The 17,767-nt window shown below is 48.3% G+C and overlaps 1 protein-coding gene across 2 annotated transcripts in view; it reads left to right on the top strand.

Moving 5' to 3' along the window:
• Nucleotides 1-17,767, top strand: part of GLB1 (galactosidase beta 1) — a 149,060-nt gene that overhangs the window by 108,307 nt on the left and 22,986 nt on the right. For both annotated transcript variants that reach the window (XM_082259525.1, XM_082259526.1), the window contains 2 exons: nt 8,118-8,207; nt 15,309-15,422. In XM_082259525.1, the coding sequence (XP_082115651.1) occupies nt 8,118-8,207; nt 15,309-15,422 (204 nt within the window). The remainder of the gene's footprint in view (nt 1-8,117; nt 8,208-15,308; nt 15,423-17,767) is intronic.

The raw sequence follows: 17,767 nt of genomic DNA, 5'->3' as shown, positions 1-17,767 counted from the left end.
TGAAACTTCTGCACTACAAGGACAGAGACACTATCCTGAGACTGGCCAGACAACAACCTCGTATGGAGATTCAAGGGTCGCGGATCTCTATATACCCTGATTTTTCTGCGGCACTCCAGAAACAACGCGCACGATTCACGGAAGTTAAAAAACGAATGCGTGCCATACCGTTGGTGTACTCCATGTTGTATCCTGCCAAATTGCGAGTAGTGGCTAACGGTGCTGTCCATTTCTTCGAAAATCCCACCATGGCGGTTAATTGGCTGGACCGCCACGAACGCCAGCTGCGGGAGGCTGCGGCCTGATGATGCACGACGGCGTGAGCTTCGATACCTTGCGTAGGGGTCCATACTCACCCTGTTGGGAGCTGAACGGTCTCCCCCTTGTTTGCAACAGTTTGCACTCTCAAGTTTGCCGTTCTGACTGCAGTTTTGTTTGGAATGGCCTTCTGTTCTGGACTGTGCGAGTCTGGGCCCTCTTCACTTCACCCCCCTGGGCCCTGTGGGCCAACGGACGTTTCCCTGCGGGGTCCGGATGGGAGTCGCCCTTCGGGCTCTCCGCCTAAAGTGTGCTCTCTCATCGTCTGTACTTTGTTTGCTTCTTCTTTTTTTTTGTTGTTCCTATCCTCATCATTTTTTTTCTGTTTTGGTGCAACTCCACGACCTATACTGTTAGGATATGCTGAGCACGACTCACCCGAGTCTCTGACGGACCTCCTTGAGACTTTGTCGCTGTCCCTCACCGGATTTCCTTATTGGCAAATCTCCCCCTGGCCTGCTGATGTAACGCAGGCAACTCCTCTAGTGCTAGATACCCATCATGGCTAGCCCACTTGGCACTTTGATATCCTGGAATGTCCGTGGCCTGGGGGACCCTCGCAAGCATACTGCCATATGGACCTCTTTGTCACACCAGAGTCCTGCTATTGTCTGCCTGCAAGAAACCCATCTGACTACTGACTCTATGGGTTGTATTAGCACTTCTAAATACCCGGTGCAGTTTCATTCCTCTCATACCCAGTACTCTAGGGGGGTATCCATTCTAGTATCAGCTTCAACAAGATTTGAGACTCTTGCCTCTCTGGTTGATCCGCAGGGGAGATTTATTTTTCTTGTGGGGGTGTGGGATACTCTTAAGTGTATTATTGCTAACATTTATGTTCCTCCCCCATTCGCGTTCGAGGTGCTGGAGTGTCTGTCCCGGTTTCTTGGCGCACACCCCCAACTCCCGGTGTTGGCTGTGGGGGATTTCAATAATGTCCTTGACCCAACTCTTGACATACTTAAACGGTTCTGCCCGGATGGTTCCAGGACTCCTACTCCCTTTGCTATGTTTCTGGGGGAGCTGGGACTTCTGGATATCTGGCGTAGCAAGCACCCCTTAGAGGCGGGCTTTTCCTGTCATTCCTTGTCACACTCTACATTGTCCCGTATTGACTTGGCCCTGGGATCTGACCTACTGTTCTCTTACGCACCCGTGGTGAGCTATCTGGCGCGTGGGCTCTCTGACCACTCCCCGATGTTGGTGAGTCTCAGGTTGCCTGGTCCCAGTCTGCCTAGGCAGTGGAAGCTGTACCCCTTTTGGCTTCCACTCTTCCCTGATCATGCTCAAATCGCCACTCATCTTACTAATTTCTTTGCCGATAACGGACACTCTGCAGCTCCGGGAATGGTGTGGGATACCATGAAGGCCTTCCTTAGAGGTATTTGTATCAAAGAAATTTCGTCGGTTAAGTCACGGAGCAGGCAATGGGCTCGGGATGCCAGTGAGGCGGTGCTCCGGGCGGAGGCTGCTTTCCTGGCGTCTCCCACAGCGGATAATCAGGGTTGTTGGCTGGAGGCGCAGAGATTCTTTCGCTCCATCCAGCAGCAACAAGCTGAACACAAACGTTTTTTCATGTCACAGGCATACTTTGAGGAAGGGGAAAAGACTGGGCATATGCTTGCAACCATTTCACGGGCGCAGAGACCTCCCCCGATAATTCACAGATTGACGCTCCCCTCTGGGGATGTGGTTTCTGATACTCCGTCTATCCTGCAGGGCTTCAGTACATTCTTTAGGGATCTCTACGCTTCCCAGGTGTCTTACGACCCGAGTGACTTATTGGCATTCCTACATGACCTCCAGTTGCCGCAACTTGCCGCAGCGGATAGGGCTCTCCTGGACTCCCCCATTAAGTTGGAGGAACTCCAGGAGGCGCTGGCGGGTTACCCTAACTCGAAGGCACCGGGTGCGGACGGGCTCCCTATTGAGTTGTACAAGGCCTTTAGTGGGGTGCTGCTGCCGGAACTCCTGCGCACTCTTGAGTTCTCATCGGAGTTGGGGTCGCTTCCCCCCTCTATGTATGAGGCGGTGGTGGTGGTTCTATTGAAGCCCGGGAAGGATCCGACGCGCCCTGATTCGTATAGACCCATTTCCCTCCTCACGTCGGATCTCAAACTTTTTGCTAAGGTACTGGCCAACCGCCTTTCTAAGGTGATCTCTAAAATTGTACATGGGGACCAATCTGGGTTCATCCCAGGGCGTTCCACGGCGACTAACATACGCAGGCTGTACTTGAATATGCAGATTCCTCCAGATAACTGTGGGAACAGGGCTATACTGTCACTCGACGCGGCTAAGGCCTTTGATAGTGTTGAGTGGCAGTATCTCTGGGTTGTTTTGGAAAGACTGGGGTTTGGGCCTCGGTTTATAGCATGGATCAAATTATTGTACAACGCCCCTACGGCGTGTGTGAGGGTCAACAATATGCTGTCTCCGGTGTTCCCGCTGCACAGGGGCACGCGGCAGGGCTGCCCATTGTCGCCCTTGCTGTTCGCCCTGGCGGTGGAGCCCCTGGCGGCAGCAGTTAGGGCCAACCCCGCCATCCATGGGTTCAGAAGGGGAGAGGGGGAAGAGAAAATCGCATTATATGCTGATGATGCTTTGTTGTTCCTTGGTGATACCTTGGGCTCTTTGGTAGAACTGATGACTATGATAGCTAAGTTTGGATCCTTCTCGGGCTTCCGAATCAATTGGGACAAGTCGGTGCTGCTACCGTTGGACCCGTTGGGGGCTGCTCTGCCGCCCCTGGCGTCTCAGGTCCAGGTGGTGTCCGAATTTCGGTATTTGGGTATTACTGTGCATCCTGATTTGAGAAAGTATGTCAAACTTAATGTAACCCCATTACTAGGAAGGTTCAAGGAGAAACTGTCCAGCTGGGTCCGACTACCGCTGTCAGTGGTTGGTAGGTGCAATCTTATCAAAATGATTTGGAATCCACAACTGTTGTATGCTCTACATAATGCCCCCGTATGGATACCGATCCACATTTTTAAACAGTTTGACACTATTTACCGGGCACTTATATGGAAAAAACAGTCCCCTAGGATCCGCCTGGAGACGCTACAGGAGGCTAAGGATAGTGGAGGCCTAGCGGTCCCCAACCCATTGTACTATTTTTTGGCTTCCCAACTACAGCATCTCACGGGCTGGTCCCGGGTTGACGACTGCGACCCGATCCGCAGGATACTTGTGGCTTATCTGGGGGGGGAGTCGCTGGTGGAATCGTTAGAGAGTGGGGAGCTGGGTACGTTTCCCCAGCACCCGACTCTGCTATTGATGGACAAGGTGTGGCGCAGGGCCCGAGATCACTTTACTTATAGGGGGTTCTCCAGGTTTTCCCGCATACTTCGTAATGCCAACTACCCAGAGCTGGATAGACTCCGGGATACCCTGAACTGGGCTAGCTATGGCATCCGATTCATTTTCCAACTGTATAGGGGAAATGCTCTCAAAGACTTCCAGGCACTTCGGGCTGAATTTGGGCTGCCTAACACATTATTCTACCAATACTTACAATTGCGACATGCCATCGCGGCACAAACCAGGGAGTCCCAGTGGGGTCTATGCCACCCGGTTATACTTATGAGCCTAGTAAACTCTACAGTGAAGAAGGGGCAAATTTCCTCCTTATACTCTTCCTTCATGGAACACGTGTCGAGGGCCATGACATATAGGTGCAGATCGGCCTGGGCGGACGAACTGGGATCACTAGCGTCGGAAGAGTGGACAGGTATACTTGACAATGTGCTCAAGGTGTCCCTGTCGGCTTCACAGCGCCTTACGCAATTATTCATATTGCATCGTACATACCGGACTCCGCAGCGACTGCACAGCTGGGGCAGGAGGGATTCTCCGTTCTGTCCACGCTGCAAGACTCAGGAGGGAACACTAATCCACATGCTTTGGAGATGTCCAAAATTACACCGCTACTGGACTGAAGTACTTCGCTCCATTAACACTATATGGGGGCTGAAGCTCCCTCAGGACCCGAAGCTTTGTATTCTGGGCTGGTTAGACGAGGAATTGTATACCCCAGGGGTGTTTGAGGCGGTCCTCAGGACCCTATTTCTTGCCCGCAAATTGATAGCGAGGAAATGGATATCTCCATCTGCTCCCACACACGCGGAATGGACGGCTGAGGTTAAGTCTCTGTTATCCAGGGAACATTTGACTTTTTTACATAGGGGCAGCCACATGAAGTTTGAACGCATCTGGGGACCATGGTTGGACGTGCCAGGACTGGCCCCTCCGCACCTGGTCACGAATAGATTCCTGGGGGGGTAGTTTCCTCAGCCCCTTGAACCTGTTGTGGATTTCATTACTTATTCTAGATTGGGCCTGGATAACTGTCTTGTGGGTGGGGGGGGACAGGGTCAGGCTACATACTCCCTTTTTACCTGGAGGGATGGTGGGGAAGTCGGTGGGGAGAGGGGAGGGAATTCTCTGTGATTTTCCCCCTTATGACTGGAGGTTGCACCACCAAACTACTATCTTTTTGTCCTTTTTCTGATTCTGTGTTTCTATCTTTCCTCTCTATCTTTTTCTTTCTCTCTATATGTCCGATTATGCTTTTCCAATATGGTGAGGCCGGTTTCAAAGATCCTTGATTGGCCATGAATCAGAGTGCCGACAATGTTATGTGCACTGGTACATTCTCCTTGAACCTAGGGGGGACCCCCAATTTAGGGATGATTCCTACTTCATTCATTTATGTTTTTTATGGAATGGAGAATTTATGCTTGTTATTATTCCAATGTCTCTTGCTGTCTGCTGTTACGTGCTATTGATACCTGGCCGGAGTTCATTGTAATGGATGTTTCTTTTTCTTTTTGTTTTTCTGTTGTTTGTAATGAAAAGTGTTTTCTAAATAAAAATTATCTGATTTAAAAAAAAAAAGTATGCGGGGCCGGGCGACGGGCTGGATGTTGAGATCCAGTGGTCACCCCGGTTTCTGCCTAAAAGCGCGTGCAGACCAGTGCGCTGAGTCGGCCGCGACGGAGTCCCAGTAAGGGGACTGACTTTGCGAGTTAAAAGCTCGCTTGGACGCCAGGTACCAGAAGAGTCGAGGCGTCCACAAACCCCCACCCCGGTGGAGAGGGTATTGTGAAGAGAGGGTGCCTGTCGGGTTTTCCACCAGTTGTGCCTACGGTGGGGCACCCCGGATGTGGATCTGTTGGCATCACGATTCAACAGGAAAGTTCAGAGATTCGTGGCTCGCTCCCGCGATCCTCTAGCAGAAACCGCAGACGCACTGATCGCCCCGTGGGGGCAATACCAGCTAATATATGCCTTCCCTCCTCTCGCGTTACTGCCAAGACTTCTTCGCAGGGTAGAGGAGGAAGGAATCCCAGTAATCCTGGTAGCTCCGGACTGGCCTCGTCGAGCTTGGTACGCCGACATGGTCAGACTGGTGGCGGACGTCCCATGGAGACTTCCTCTCAGAGAGGATCTACTGTCTCAGGGACCGATCTTCCATCCTGCTTTACGATCGCTGGCTTTAACGGCCTGGCTATTGAGACCCAGGTGCTGAAGGACAAAGGTTTGTCAGCTTCAGTTATTCCTACTCTAGTTGAAGCAAGGAAAGCGACTTCCAGAAAGATTTATCATCGCACATGGAAGTCCTACATTGCATGGTGTGAACCTTTGGGGTTCCGTCCTCGGTCTTATTCGATTAGTCGAATATTGGCTTTTCTGCAACAAGGGGTTGAGCAGAAACTGGCCTTGAGTACTATCAAGGGTCAGGTCTCAGCATTAGCCATCTTCTTTCAGAAGCCTTTGGCTACTCATTCCTTGGTGCGGAACTTCATCCAGGGGGTGCGACATCTGGCTCCGCCAGTGCACGCGCCGTTACCCCCCTGGGATCTTAATTTAGTGTTGTCGGTTCTTCAGAAACCTCCCTTTGAAGATATTAGGGAGATTCCTCTACCCACGTTGTCCCAGAAGGTGGCCTTCTTGGTGGCTATTACTTCTTTACGCAGGGTGTCAGAACTGGCCGCATTATCTTGTCGTTCACCATATCTGGTGGTTCATAGAGATAAGGTGGTTCTTCGTCCGAATCCATCCTTCCTACCAAAAGTAGTTTCAGAATTTCATCTGAATGAAGAAATTGTATTACCTTCCCTGTGTCCTAAGCCCAGTCATCCTCGGGAATTTGCTTTGCACTCCTTGGATGTGGTCCGGGCGATCAGGGTATACTTGAAAACGACAGACTCGTTTCGCAAGACGGATTCACTTTTTGTGATCCCAGATGGACCCAAAAAGGGGTTGCCTGCATCTGCCGCGACCATTTCCAGATGGATCAGACAGACGGTAGTACAGGCTTATTCTATTAAGGGTCGGGAGCCCCCGTTCCCTGTTAAGGCGCACTCCACTCGGGCACTTAGTGCGTCATGGGCCTTTCGCCATCAGGCGTCAGTGGTCCAGGTGTGCAAGGCGGCTACCTGGTCGTCGGTGCATACCTTCTCTAAACATTATAAAATTGATGTAATGGCATCGTCTGATGCCTCATTTGGCCGCAAGGTTTTGCAGGCCGCAATTTGAGGAGACCAGTGGTCTACCTCGAGGGTTTTTTTCCGTTGGAAAATTTTTTCTTTAGTCTCATTTTTTGTTTATAATGAGCCTTTAAAACTTCTAGTTTGGCACCAGTTGGGCCTACTAGATTGGATTTGATTTTGTCAATCCCACCCCTCATTTGTGGCACTGCTTCTGGATGTCCCAGCTCTTGAGAATCAAGAAGACTACGTCTGTCAATGAGCGATAGAGAAAAATGGATTTTTGTAAGAACTTACCGTAAAATCCTTTTCTCTTGAGCTCATTGACAGACGTAGTACCCGCCCCTCTATCATTGAGTTGGGTTGGGTTAAATTCTCTGTACTGCTTTAAACAGAACTGATTCCCTGTAGCAGAGAGAGGGAGGATATACCCTCAGGGACTGCCCCCTAGGGTGGAGCCAGAACGTTTTGTCATTCTGCCTAGTCCTACTCCTGCGGAGACAACATAACCCAGCTCTTGAGAATCAAGAAGACTACGTCTGTCAATGAGCTCAAGAGAAAAGGATTTTATGGTAAGTTCTTACAAAAATCCATTTTTTTTTTATTGTGGGTGGGGTGGGAGCGGGGGAGTCGGTGAGATATCGGAGGTCTAAACAGACCCCCATATCTCTTTTTTTGAGACCGAGCAGGGGGGCGTCACATTTTAGGTTCATAACTCTGGTCAGCAGATAAAAATTAGTCTGCTGAACAATTCTGTTATAAGTTCATGGTCTTTGAAGTGGCCATGAACTTATAGCAGGGGGAGAAAGGAGGTCCGTACAGACCTGGCCAGCTGCAACCAGTGCTGTAGGTCTGTACGCCATACAGACCTGGCAGTGAAAGGGTTAAATGTGGTGGTTACATTTGGGTTTCTTTTTCAAGCTTTCTTTTTTCTTTTACTTCCACCTGCCATTAATACACTTCCAGTCCTAGACAGACAAAAAGTCAATAACCCTTCTCTATTAGGGCAACAGAAACAATATAGGACAGAAATGTGTCATTCATCTGTTGTCATTAACAGAGGTAGGTAGTTCATTATTCCTCTGAGCTAACGAAGAACAATTTACCTGATATTAGTCAGCACACAAAATATTCATCTCTCAAAATTTCTAACAAGCGCATCAGTTTTTTTTTTTTTTTTTGTACAGGTAGTTGGGCTACTCCATCAAAAGACCCCATTTGCGGTTTGTCTCTTGGAGTGCGATTTAAATATAAATAATTACAACCATCTGCATTTATATATTTTCGTTATTCTCTTCACAGGTTAAAACTGTCCTGGAAGCACTTGATATTTTGTCATCCTATGGACCGATTAAAAGTACATATCCTTTAACATTTGATGACATGAAACAGGTATGAAACCATTTATTTATCTTTTCTTGCACTGAATATGTGTATGTTAGGGCAAAATAAATTAAAAATAAAAATATGTGCAGTATATATCCCTGCAATACATGCACATTTCCATTTCTCTTTAGTACATTGATGTACACAGCTCCTGATATTCTTGACCATTGGGTTATACTGCCCCCTACAGGAGTAGGACACTAAGAAAAAAAAGAACTCGACTACACCTATGGGCAGTCCCAGGAGGTATACCCCTCCTCTCTGCTATAGGTACTCAGTTTTTTTGTTTTTTTTTGCCTAGTCAGGAGTAAGGACCTAGTGCTTGGCTGGAATCTCTGGTCCTGGCAATTTTTTCTTCTTAGATAGATTTATTTATTTTTTCTCCTGGTGGTTTTCCTGTGAGATCTACAATCAGCTGCCGGGCTAGGTTGGCTGTGACATTGCCCAACCGGACGGGGGCTGGCCTGGGAGTTAAACTCCACGCAAGGTCACATACGAGTCGGTCTCGGCCTGCACCGCAGCGATCCTCCTGGCCGACAGGCTCCCCATTTAGATAGCGAGAAGGTTCTGTCTGGAGCGGTAAATAAAAGACAAAGGTGACCAGCGCTATGGAGTATAAAGTGAACAGTGACAGAATGGTGACCCGAAGGGTTAAGAATAGAGTGAATGTGCAAAGGGGTTGAAACGGCGCTACCCACAAAAAGTGATCCAGTGCTATACAAGTGCAATCAGTGCAAAAAAACCTCTCATATATTGAGGGGAGGTGGTATACACAAAATTATAAGTTATGGATAAAATAGGACACTGTTGTGTCAATCCAAAAACGACCAATGTGATCTATTAGTGTATGGTGAAAATGGTACCAACCAAAAAGTGCCAGAGGTGTAATAAATAAAACAAATTCCTATGTATCAGTGAAATTTATTCCATTATTCAAATACAGTGTGAAATAAATATATAAAAAATAGGTAAATAAAAATAAAATGGTACAAATATATTGGTGGTAAAAGGATTCCTGGTGGTGCAGTGATAAAGGTGAGAAAAATAATTCCGAAAGTGATATATCCCACAAAGGTTGTTTGTGCTGCAGTCCCCAAAAAGACCACTAGGGTGTAGCGTATACAACCTGATGGATGAAATGGTCCTGGCTGGAGTAAGATTCCGGGGTTCCCTCTCCACAATCCAGCAAAGGCACAGGCTGGCGGTCTCACTTAGGGGAGAGAGAGGGGAGCCCCATGAAGCAATATACAGTAGGAATGTCAGCCAAAGGATAGTAAAAACTCACGGTGACATTCCAGGTTGTATACGCTACACCCTAGTGGTCTTTTTGGGGACTGCAGCACAAACAACCTAACTGGATCACTTTTTGTGGGTAGCGCCGTTTCAACCCCTTTGCACATTCACTCTGTCTGGAGCGGTGCCTGCCTGGTTCCTGGTATGGTGAGTAGCTATCCTCCCTCTCCCCCTGGAGGGTTTTGGGGTGGACATGGGCCTCTCCCTGGGATGGTCAGACCCCCAGATTCCCCTCCTTCCCGTTAGGCCCCACCTTGAGTCTGATGGTACAGTGGGTCATCTATCCACCCTTCATTGCCCCTCTTATCCCCCCTCCACTTATACTGGAGTTGTATGGTGGTCTGGCTACCTGCTGGGGCAGGATGCTGTACTGGCGATAGGTGGGGGAAGGGGGTGTGCTGCCGCGACTGTGCGATGGGCTGTACCTGGTAAGGGGCCCCTGCCACAGCCCCCATTCTTGCTCTGTGTCTTGCCTGGGCCCAGGAATCCCTCCTGGGTCCCTGGGAGCCTCATGGAGCTGCGTGGGGCCATCATTTTGTGGTAGCCTATTTTCTGTATAGGCTAGTAGCCATGTATGTGTAGCTGCGGCAGCCATTTTGCGTTAGTCCAGCATTGAATTGAATGGCAGCCATTACTGTGGAGCCTTCTGGGCATCCATTTTAGCTGTGGGAGCCCCTCCTTATCCCCTGGTGCTGACTCCTGGGCTTTATTTCTTCCTGGATGCCACACGTGGAGTGCTTTGATCCTGGTGCTGCTGGTGACTGCCTGGTGGAGTGGTGAGTCTGGTGGGGTCCTCTCCCTCTCTCTCTGCTACAGGATCAGGGGGTGCTCTGTGGCTGGCAAACAGGTGGTGTTGCCAGCGCAGTGGGGGTATCCCTTAGCAGTGTGTTTTTTTTTTTTTTGCACTTTTGTGGGTTACCCTTATTCCTCATGGAGTCCTTTGAGCACATTTCCCCACCTGACCCCCTCTCAGAGCCTGTGGGGCCCTCCGGGTCCCAACCATTCATTGATGCACTAACGGCGGTCCTGGAGTCCTTTGTGTCCCGGGTGGAGGTGGCTTTTGGGCAGCGGGGTAGTTAAAAAGCATTCCCAACCTTCCCCTGCTTTATCTGTCTCCTCAGATTTTGAATCTATCTGGCCACCGCAGACAGGGTCCGCCCTAAGGGGTCTGTGGCCACGCACCCTGAGTTCTCAAATAGTGAGGATGATTCCTCCACTTCTGTAGCCACGCACGAAAAGGCTCTGGTGGACTTTAAAAATGAAGGATGAAGCTGCGGCGGACACACTGGTTCCCTTTTGGCACTCACAAGCTGTCTAGACCGGTGAAGGTGTTCCCCTTCCCCTCCTATTTTGACAGATTTGTTGGAAAAGAGTGGGAACATCCAAAACGTTCCTTTGTGGTCCCTAAGAAGTGGACTGTTCCACCGGTGGTTTATCCCCCAGTTTCCAGGTTGAATAAGGCAGCCAGGATTCCGGTAGAAGGATCGTCTGCTTTTAATGATCTGGCTGACAGAAAGGCAGAGGCTGTGGCCTGCAGTATGTTCACTGTGTCTGGTTCGGTACTCAGACCGATCTTCACCATTGCCCTGGCCATCTGACCGAGTGGGATAAGCTTTTAGGCCGTGACCTGGAGGGTGATCAGCTCCCCCCTGCCTTTGCAGTGCTTGCAGACCAGTTGGTCCAGGGGCTGCAGTTTATCTGTGATGCCTCTTTGGATGCTGCTCCCCTGATTTCTAGACTGTCTGTTTCGGCTGTGGTCTTTAGACGTGTTTTGTGGCTCAAATGTTGGTCTGCGGAGCAGACCTCTAAAAAAAGCATATTCAAGGCGATCGCCTGTTTGGAGCTACCCTGGGTGACATCATTAAGAGTCTCACAGGAGGGCGGAGCACCTTTCGTTCGCAGGCTAGTAAGGGTAAGGAACCTTGTTGCAGACGTGGCCTGTCCTTATCGGCTCACAGGAAGTTTTTCGTCCCTTAGGGTTAGCTGACAAGGGTTCAAAGCCTTTCAAGGTCTCTTCGGGAGGATCCAAGTAAATTTAGTCTGGCAAGTCCAAAGCAGGTTTCTCCAGACCCGCCGACAAGGTTCCTTCTGGATGAAGGTGCGCCCTCACCCGTGCCTGGGGTGAGGGGAATGTCTTCGCTGGTTTCTGGACCGGTGGACCTCCTTGGTGCAAGACAAGTGGGTCCACGAAGTGATACGTTCTGGCTACAACATCGAGTTTCGTTCTTGCCCTCCAGAGAGGTTCTTTCCATCCAATGTGCATCTGTCCCTGGACCGATTGGAACCCCTCTTCAGGGCGTTGCATGACCTGTTACTTCAAGGGGTAATTGTTCTGGTTCCAACTCCGGAACATTTTCAGGGGTTTTATTTAAACCTGTTCACTTCCCAAAGATAGAAGGCAAGGTGCGTCCAATTCTGGATCTCAAGGCCCTGAACTGCTTTGTGCAGGTACAGAAGTTCAGAATAGTCTGTTCGCATGGTGGTGGCATCCTTGCATCAGGGGGATTTCCTTGCCTCTATCGACATCAAGGATGCTTACTTACAAATTGCAATATGTGTCTTTCACCAACGCTTCCTCCACTTTGCCGTGGGAGAGGAGCATTATCAGTTTGTGGCGTTACCCTTTGGTCTCGCCTCTGCTCTTCGGGTCTTCACAAAGGTGTTGGCTCCGGTGATACCGTTGTTACGTCGGCGAGGAATCGCAGTGCTGGGCTACCTGGACAACCTTCTCTTGCGAGCAGAGTCTTGCACAGAAAGAAAGAGACATCAGAATCGTCGCTGTCGTCACCTTCTGTACCTGATGATGAATTTTCTCACAAATCGCTTAGTTCTTCAAGTAACTCCGTTTCGCTGTTGCTGTTTTCCAGTTCGTCTAAAAGTGCTTTTGTGCAAAAAGAATGCTTTTTGGATGTCATGGTTGTTCAAAATTTTCCAGGCACAAAGCACTGGAAAAGCACAGGCAGGGCACTGGAAAAGTCACCAGGTGCAAACCTGTGTTGAAATGGCATGATGCAGTGTAATCCGTCCGGATCACAGCTTTGTATCATGTCATTTGTGTATTTACACTTTTGAATTTGCCGCCGGTTCCACCCCCCTGCGTCGCAACGCTCGCAGGGAAGGGAACCGGAAGGCAAGTGCTGGCAATCGGCCGTGCACAGAGTGGGGAGCGAGTGTGGGGATGCCGGGGAGGACAGCGGGGGATCGCAGGGAAGGTGAGTAACATTCTGGGGTAATCCAGAGTGTGGCTCGAGGTTACCACTTTTGGTACTGAAAGTTCACTCCAAGCCAGACTCGGGAATACGGCCAGGGAGGTTAACTACTTCCTGTCCGCGCTATAGCCGTACGGCTGCAGCACGGACTCGAATTTCCGGGAGGCCGTCCCAGAGACAGGCTCCCCGCGCGCTCCCGCGAGCGCGCATCGGGGAAAATCTGTGTCGGCCGTGTCCCTTGGACACAGCCAATCACAGATCGTGGTAAATGGCCAATCACAGCGGCCATTTACCACGTGATCGGCCCATGCAATGAGAGATGATCTCATATGTAAACATATGAGATCATCGCAAGCGCTCCTTCCTCAGGAAGTGTGTGAGGAAGGAGCAGAGCCGATCAGCCGTCGGGGACACAGAGGAATGTAATCAGGGCACTGATCACCAGCCAATCAGCCGTCGGGGACACAGAGGAATGTAATCGGGGCCTGTGCCACAATTCTGTCTCTGAGCTCTTCGGGCAGTTCCTTTGACCTCATGATTCTCATTTGCTCTGACATGCATTGTGATCTGGAAGGTCTTATATAGACAGGTGTGTGGCTTTCCTAATCAAGTCCAATCAGTATAATCAAACACAGCTGGACTCAAATGAAGGTGTAGAACCATCTCAAGGATGATCAGAAGAAATGGAAAGCACCTGAGTTAAATATGAGTGTCACAGCAAAGGGTCTGAATACTTAGGACCATGTGATATTTCAGTTTTTCTTTTTTAATAAATCTGCAACAATGTCAACAATTCTGTGTTTTTCCGTTAATATGGGGAGCTGTGTGTACATTCATGAGGAAGAAGAATGAACTTAAATGATTTTAGCAAATGGCTGCAATATAACAAAGAGTGAAAAATTTAAGGGGGTCCGAATACTTTCCGTACCCACTGTATATGGGCAATTTGGAATAGAAGGCAGAATCGGAACAATTCCAAATCGCAGCAAATTGAGTGATAGCCGCTTGGGTGCCATTCATCCTAAATGGCACCCCAAACATGACACGATTTTGGTTTGACGGTCGCACAACAAAACGCTTGACAATCCTGTCAAAATGCAAGTCCAAAATTTGGTCACTGAGGTTCTTTGGAATGACAATCACACATAGCAAGCAAATGGGCTGCCCTATGGGAAACATATTTCCACATAAAAATCCCGCTAAATAATAGAGCAGGGCCTAATGGTATATACAGGTTCTCTCCCTTTAACTGGTGCATTACACCCCCCGGCCTCTGACGCCGTTCGAAACTATCTCCCCTTTCAGACGCTCCTTATCCTTCATGTATACCCTCTTATCCGATGCGGCGGAGGGCCTGCACTTGCCCTTCTTCCGACACTGGGAGCGTGACCTGGATATCTCGCTTTCCCCTAAACAGGCCGACAAGATCTTGAGGCTTACCCACAAGGCTTCCATGGCTAGCAAATTTCAAGAAGTGGGGTACAAGATCCTCACCAGGTGGTACAGAGTTCCCTCTGTGCTGCATAAGATGGACGCCAGGACCCCGGACAGGTGCTGGCGCTGTGGCGCCGAGGGGTGAGTTGATGATACACATCTTCTGGGCTTGTCCCGTACTCAGGCTTTTGGGACGAAGTTGCATCGGTCGTCAGACAGCTGACTTTGGTCGAGGTAGGAGATGATCCTGCGTTGTGCTTGCTCCACTTGACAAAACGCCCGGTTCGGAAGTATAGGAAGTCTCTGACTGTTCAACACCTTAACGCTGCAAAGGCCTGTATTCCAGCTATGTGGAGGCAGACACAACCTCCCACATGCTCTCTGTGGTTCTCTAAAATTAACGAGATCCACCACGTGGAGGAACTGATGGCCACCTTTAAAAACACTGAACACACCTGGGACCTGTGGAACCATGGGTATACTTCACTGGCACTGATGCCTACCTGCAAGACCCTGGCTGAATTACTTTGCCACCCTCAGCCCTCTTTGGAGGGTTTGCCCTGGTCGCCTCGTCCCAGCCCCTTCTCTCCGCTCCCCTTTCCCCCCCCCCTCTGTATTTTCCACTCTTCCCTCTTTCCCGCAGTCTGCTCTTTTACTCATTTTGATATCTTTCATTCTTCCCTATACTCCTCCCCAGGAGGTTATTTTTCCTGCTGCTTCATACTTCATTCGTCACTATTTTATTATATATCAGAGTGCGTCTCTCTGAGACGCAGTGCAGGGTATGCTCGGCTCGCAGCCCTCATCCTCATCAGCACCCGATACTCTCAGCGAGCTGTCTGAGCGCACCCGCCCTTATATGAAAATGTTCTTTGTACCACAATGTACACTTGTTTTTGCATTGAATGTACCTAATGCTCATCTAGTCTGTTACCATTGTTTTAGCCACGCTTGTTTATTGCACCTGTTTTCATTGCTAATTGTGCATTTGTTAACTGTAGCCTCATGTTGTTTGGTAACTTGACGTCAATAAAGAAATAAAAAAAAAAAAATGGTATATACAGATATTAGGTAATTGTTTTCCTGCTTTTTGCTGCATTTGGTATTTTGCCATTTTGAAACCTACTTATGCCCTTCTGAGTTATTGTGTCCCTGTCTATTTTTTTTTCAGTACCATGGCTTTGTATTGTACAGAACAATATTACTTAGAAGCTACAGTAACCCTACAACACTTGCTACTTTATTCAATGGAGTTCGTGATCGAGCCTATGTCACTGTTAATGGGGTAAGAATTTATTTTCTATAAAATGATTCTGTAATACTTAACCACTTTAGTCTCAGCAATCACTTTAAAATGTTGCTGGGATAGTGGCTGTTTGTCCCTAGAGTTGTTTTTAAACAGCTGCTGACCTCAGCAACTCGAATCTGTGTCACCACTGGCAGTGATACTACCTGCTGTCAGTCGCTGCCAGGTTCCAGCACAGGAGATAAAACTATTGTTTCCTAGACTTCTGTTCATTCTACAGACTGCTGTTGAAACAAATGGTAACCCAACACTTCTGTGTTGTGCTTACACAAGGAATAAAGTGACATCTCAACACTTCAGCCGGTACAGAGCCATAATTACATAGTTAGTGAGGTTGAAAAAAGACATCAGTCCATCCAGTTCAACCTATGATGTGTGTGTGTGTTTGCTGTTAACCGTACATTGTATACCCCTGTATGTTGTGGTCTTTAAGGTGCCCATTTAATAGTTTTTTGAAACTATCGATGCTCCCTGCTGATACGACTATTTGCAGAAGAGAATTCCACATCCTTACTGCTCTGAAAGTGAAGAACCCCTTACATATTTTAAGGTTAAACCGTTTTTCCTCTAGTTTTAGTGAGTGGCCACGTGTCTTATTGTATTCCTTTTATCTGAATAGTTTGTTCCTTATGCTAGGATCGCCAGTACAGTATTTGTACATTGATATCATATCCCCCCTTAATCATCTCTTCTCCAGAGAGAATAAGTTCAGTGCCTGTAGTCTTTCCTCATACTGATGTCCTCCATTCCCGTAATTATTTTTGTTGCCCTTCTCTGGACTCTTTCCAGTTCCAGCACATCCTTCCTGAGGGCCGGTGCCCAGAACTGGACAGCATACTCCAGATGTGGCCGGACCAGAGTCTTGTAGAGTGGAAGAATAATCTCTTTATTTCTGGAGTGAATCCCCTTTTTAATGCATCCCAGTATTCTGTTGGCTTTGCTTGCAGTGGCTTGGCATTGCATGCCACTGCCAAGCCTGTTGTCTACCAGTACCCCCAGGTCCTTTTCCATCTTAGATTCACCCAGAGGTCCCCCCCTAGTGAGTAGCTTGCTTTATGGTTTCTAGCACTCAAGTGCATTACTTTACATTTTTCAACATTAAACCTCATCTGCCATGTAGTTGCCCACCCCATTATTTTGTTCAGGTCCGCTTGTAAGGTTTCCACATCCTGCATAGAAGATATTAGCATGCTTAGTTTAGTATCATCCGCAAATACTTAAACAGGATTGGCCCCAGGACAGAACTCTGGGGGACCCCACTTTCCACACGCACCCAATCCGAGTACTCCCCATTAATCACCACCCTTTGAACTCTCCCCTGGAGCCAGTTCTCTATCCAGGTACTCACCTTATGGTCCATACCTACCTTCCTTAGTTTTGAGTAAGCGTTTGTGGGGAACGGTTTTTAAAGGCCTTTGCAAAGTCCAGATACACCACATCCACAGGCTTACCTTTATCTAGGTGGCAGCTCACTTCATCATAGAAGGTTAATAGATTGGTTTGGTAAGAAAGATTTTTCACGAATCCATGCTGATTACTACTAATAATACCATTTTCATTACTAAAGTCTTGTATGTGGTCCCTTAACATCCCCTCCAAAATCTTGCAGACTACTGATGTTAGGCTGACTGGCCTATAGTTACCCAGGATATATCTCGGCCCTTTTTTAAAAATTGGTACCACGTTGGCTTTTTTCCAATCAGCTGGCACCATACCCATCTGTAAACTATCCTTAAAGATCATGAATAATGGTCTGGCTATCACCTGGCTGAGCTCTTTAAGAACTCTCAGGTGCAAGCCATCCGGTCCCGGTGATTTATTTATGTTAAGTTTCTCTAGTTTAGTTCTAAGTCTATCTTCTGTTAGCCATGGCGGTACTTCCTGAGGTGTGTTGTTTAGTTTGGCCTTACAAGCTGGGTTAGTGTAGCCCCCCAATTCTTTTGTGAAGACTGAAGAGAAGAAATTATTTAACACTACCGCCTTTTTCCTGTCCTCTATGGCCAAATCTCCCTTGTTGTCTTTTATGGGGCCAATGTGTTCTGGCCTCGCTTTTTTACCGTTTATATACTTAATGAATTTCTTGGGGTTCTTTTTACTCTCTTCCGCTATATGTCTCTCGCGTTCTATTTTAGCCGCCTTGATTTCTTCTTTACATTTCTTATTGCACTCTTTGTAATGCTTGAATGCTGCCAATGACCCCTCAGTCTTGTATGTTTTGAAGGCCTTTTCTTTAGCATTAATATGCATTTTTAAGTTGGAGTTTAGCCACCCAGGGTTTAGTTTTGCTCTTTTAAATGTATTTCCCTTTGGGGCGTGGCCTGGAG

Source organism: Pelophylax lessonae (genome assembly GCF_965119305.1).
Source record: "Pelophylax lessonae genome assembly, chromosome: 5".
Taxonomy (NCBI): Eukaryota; Metazoa; Chordata; class Amphibia; order Anura; family Ranidae; genus Pelophylax; species Pelophylax lessonae.
Note: the sequence above shows the minus strand (reverse complement) of the source record. Positions and strands in the feature narration are given on the sequence as shown.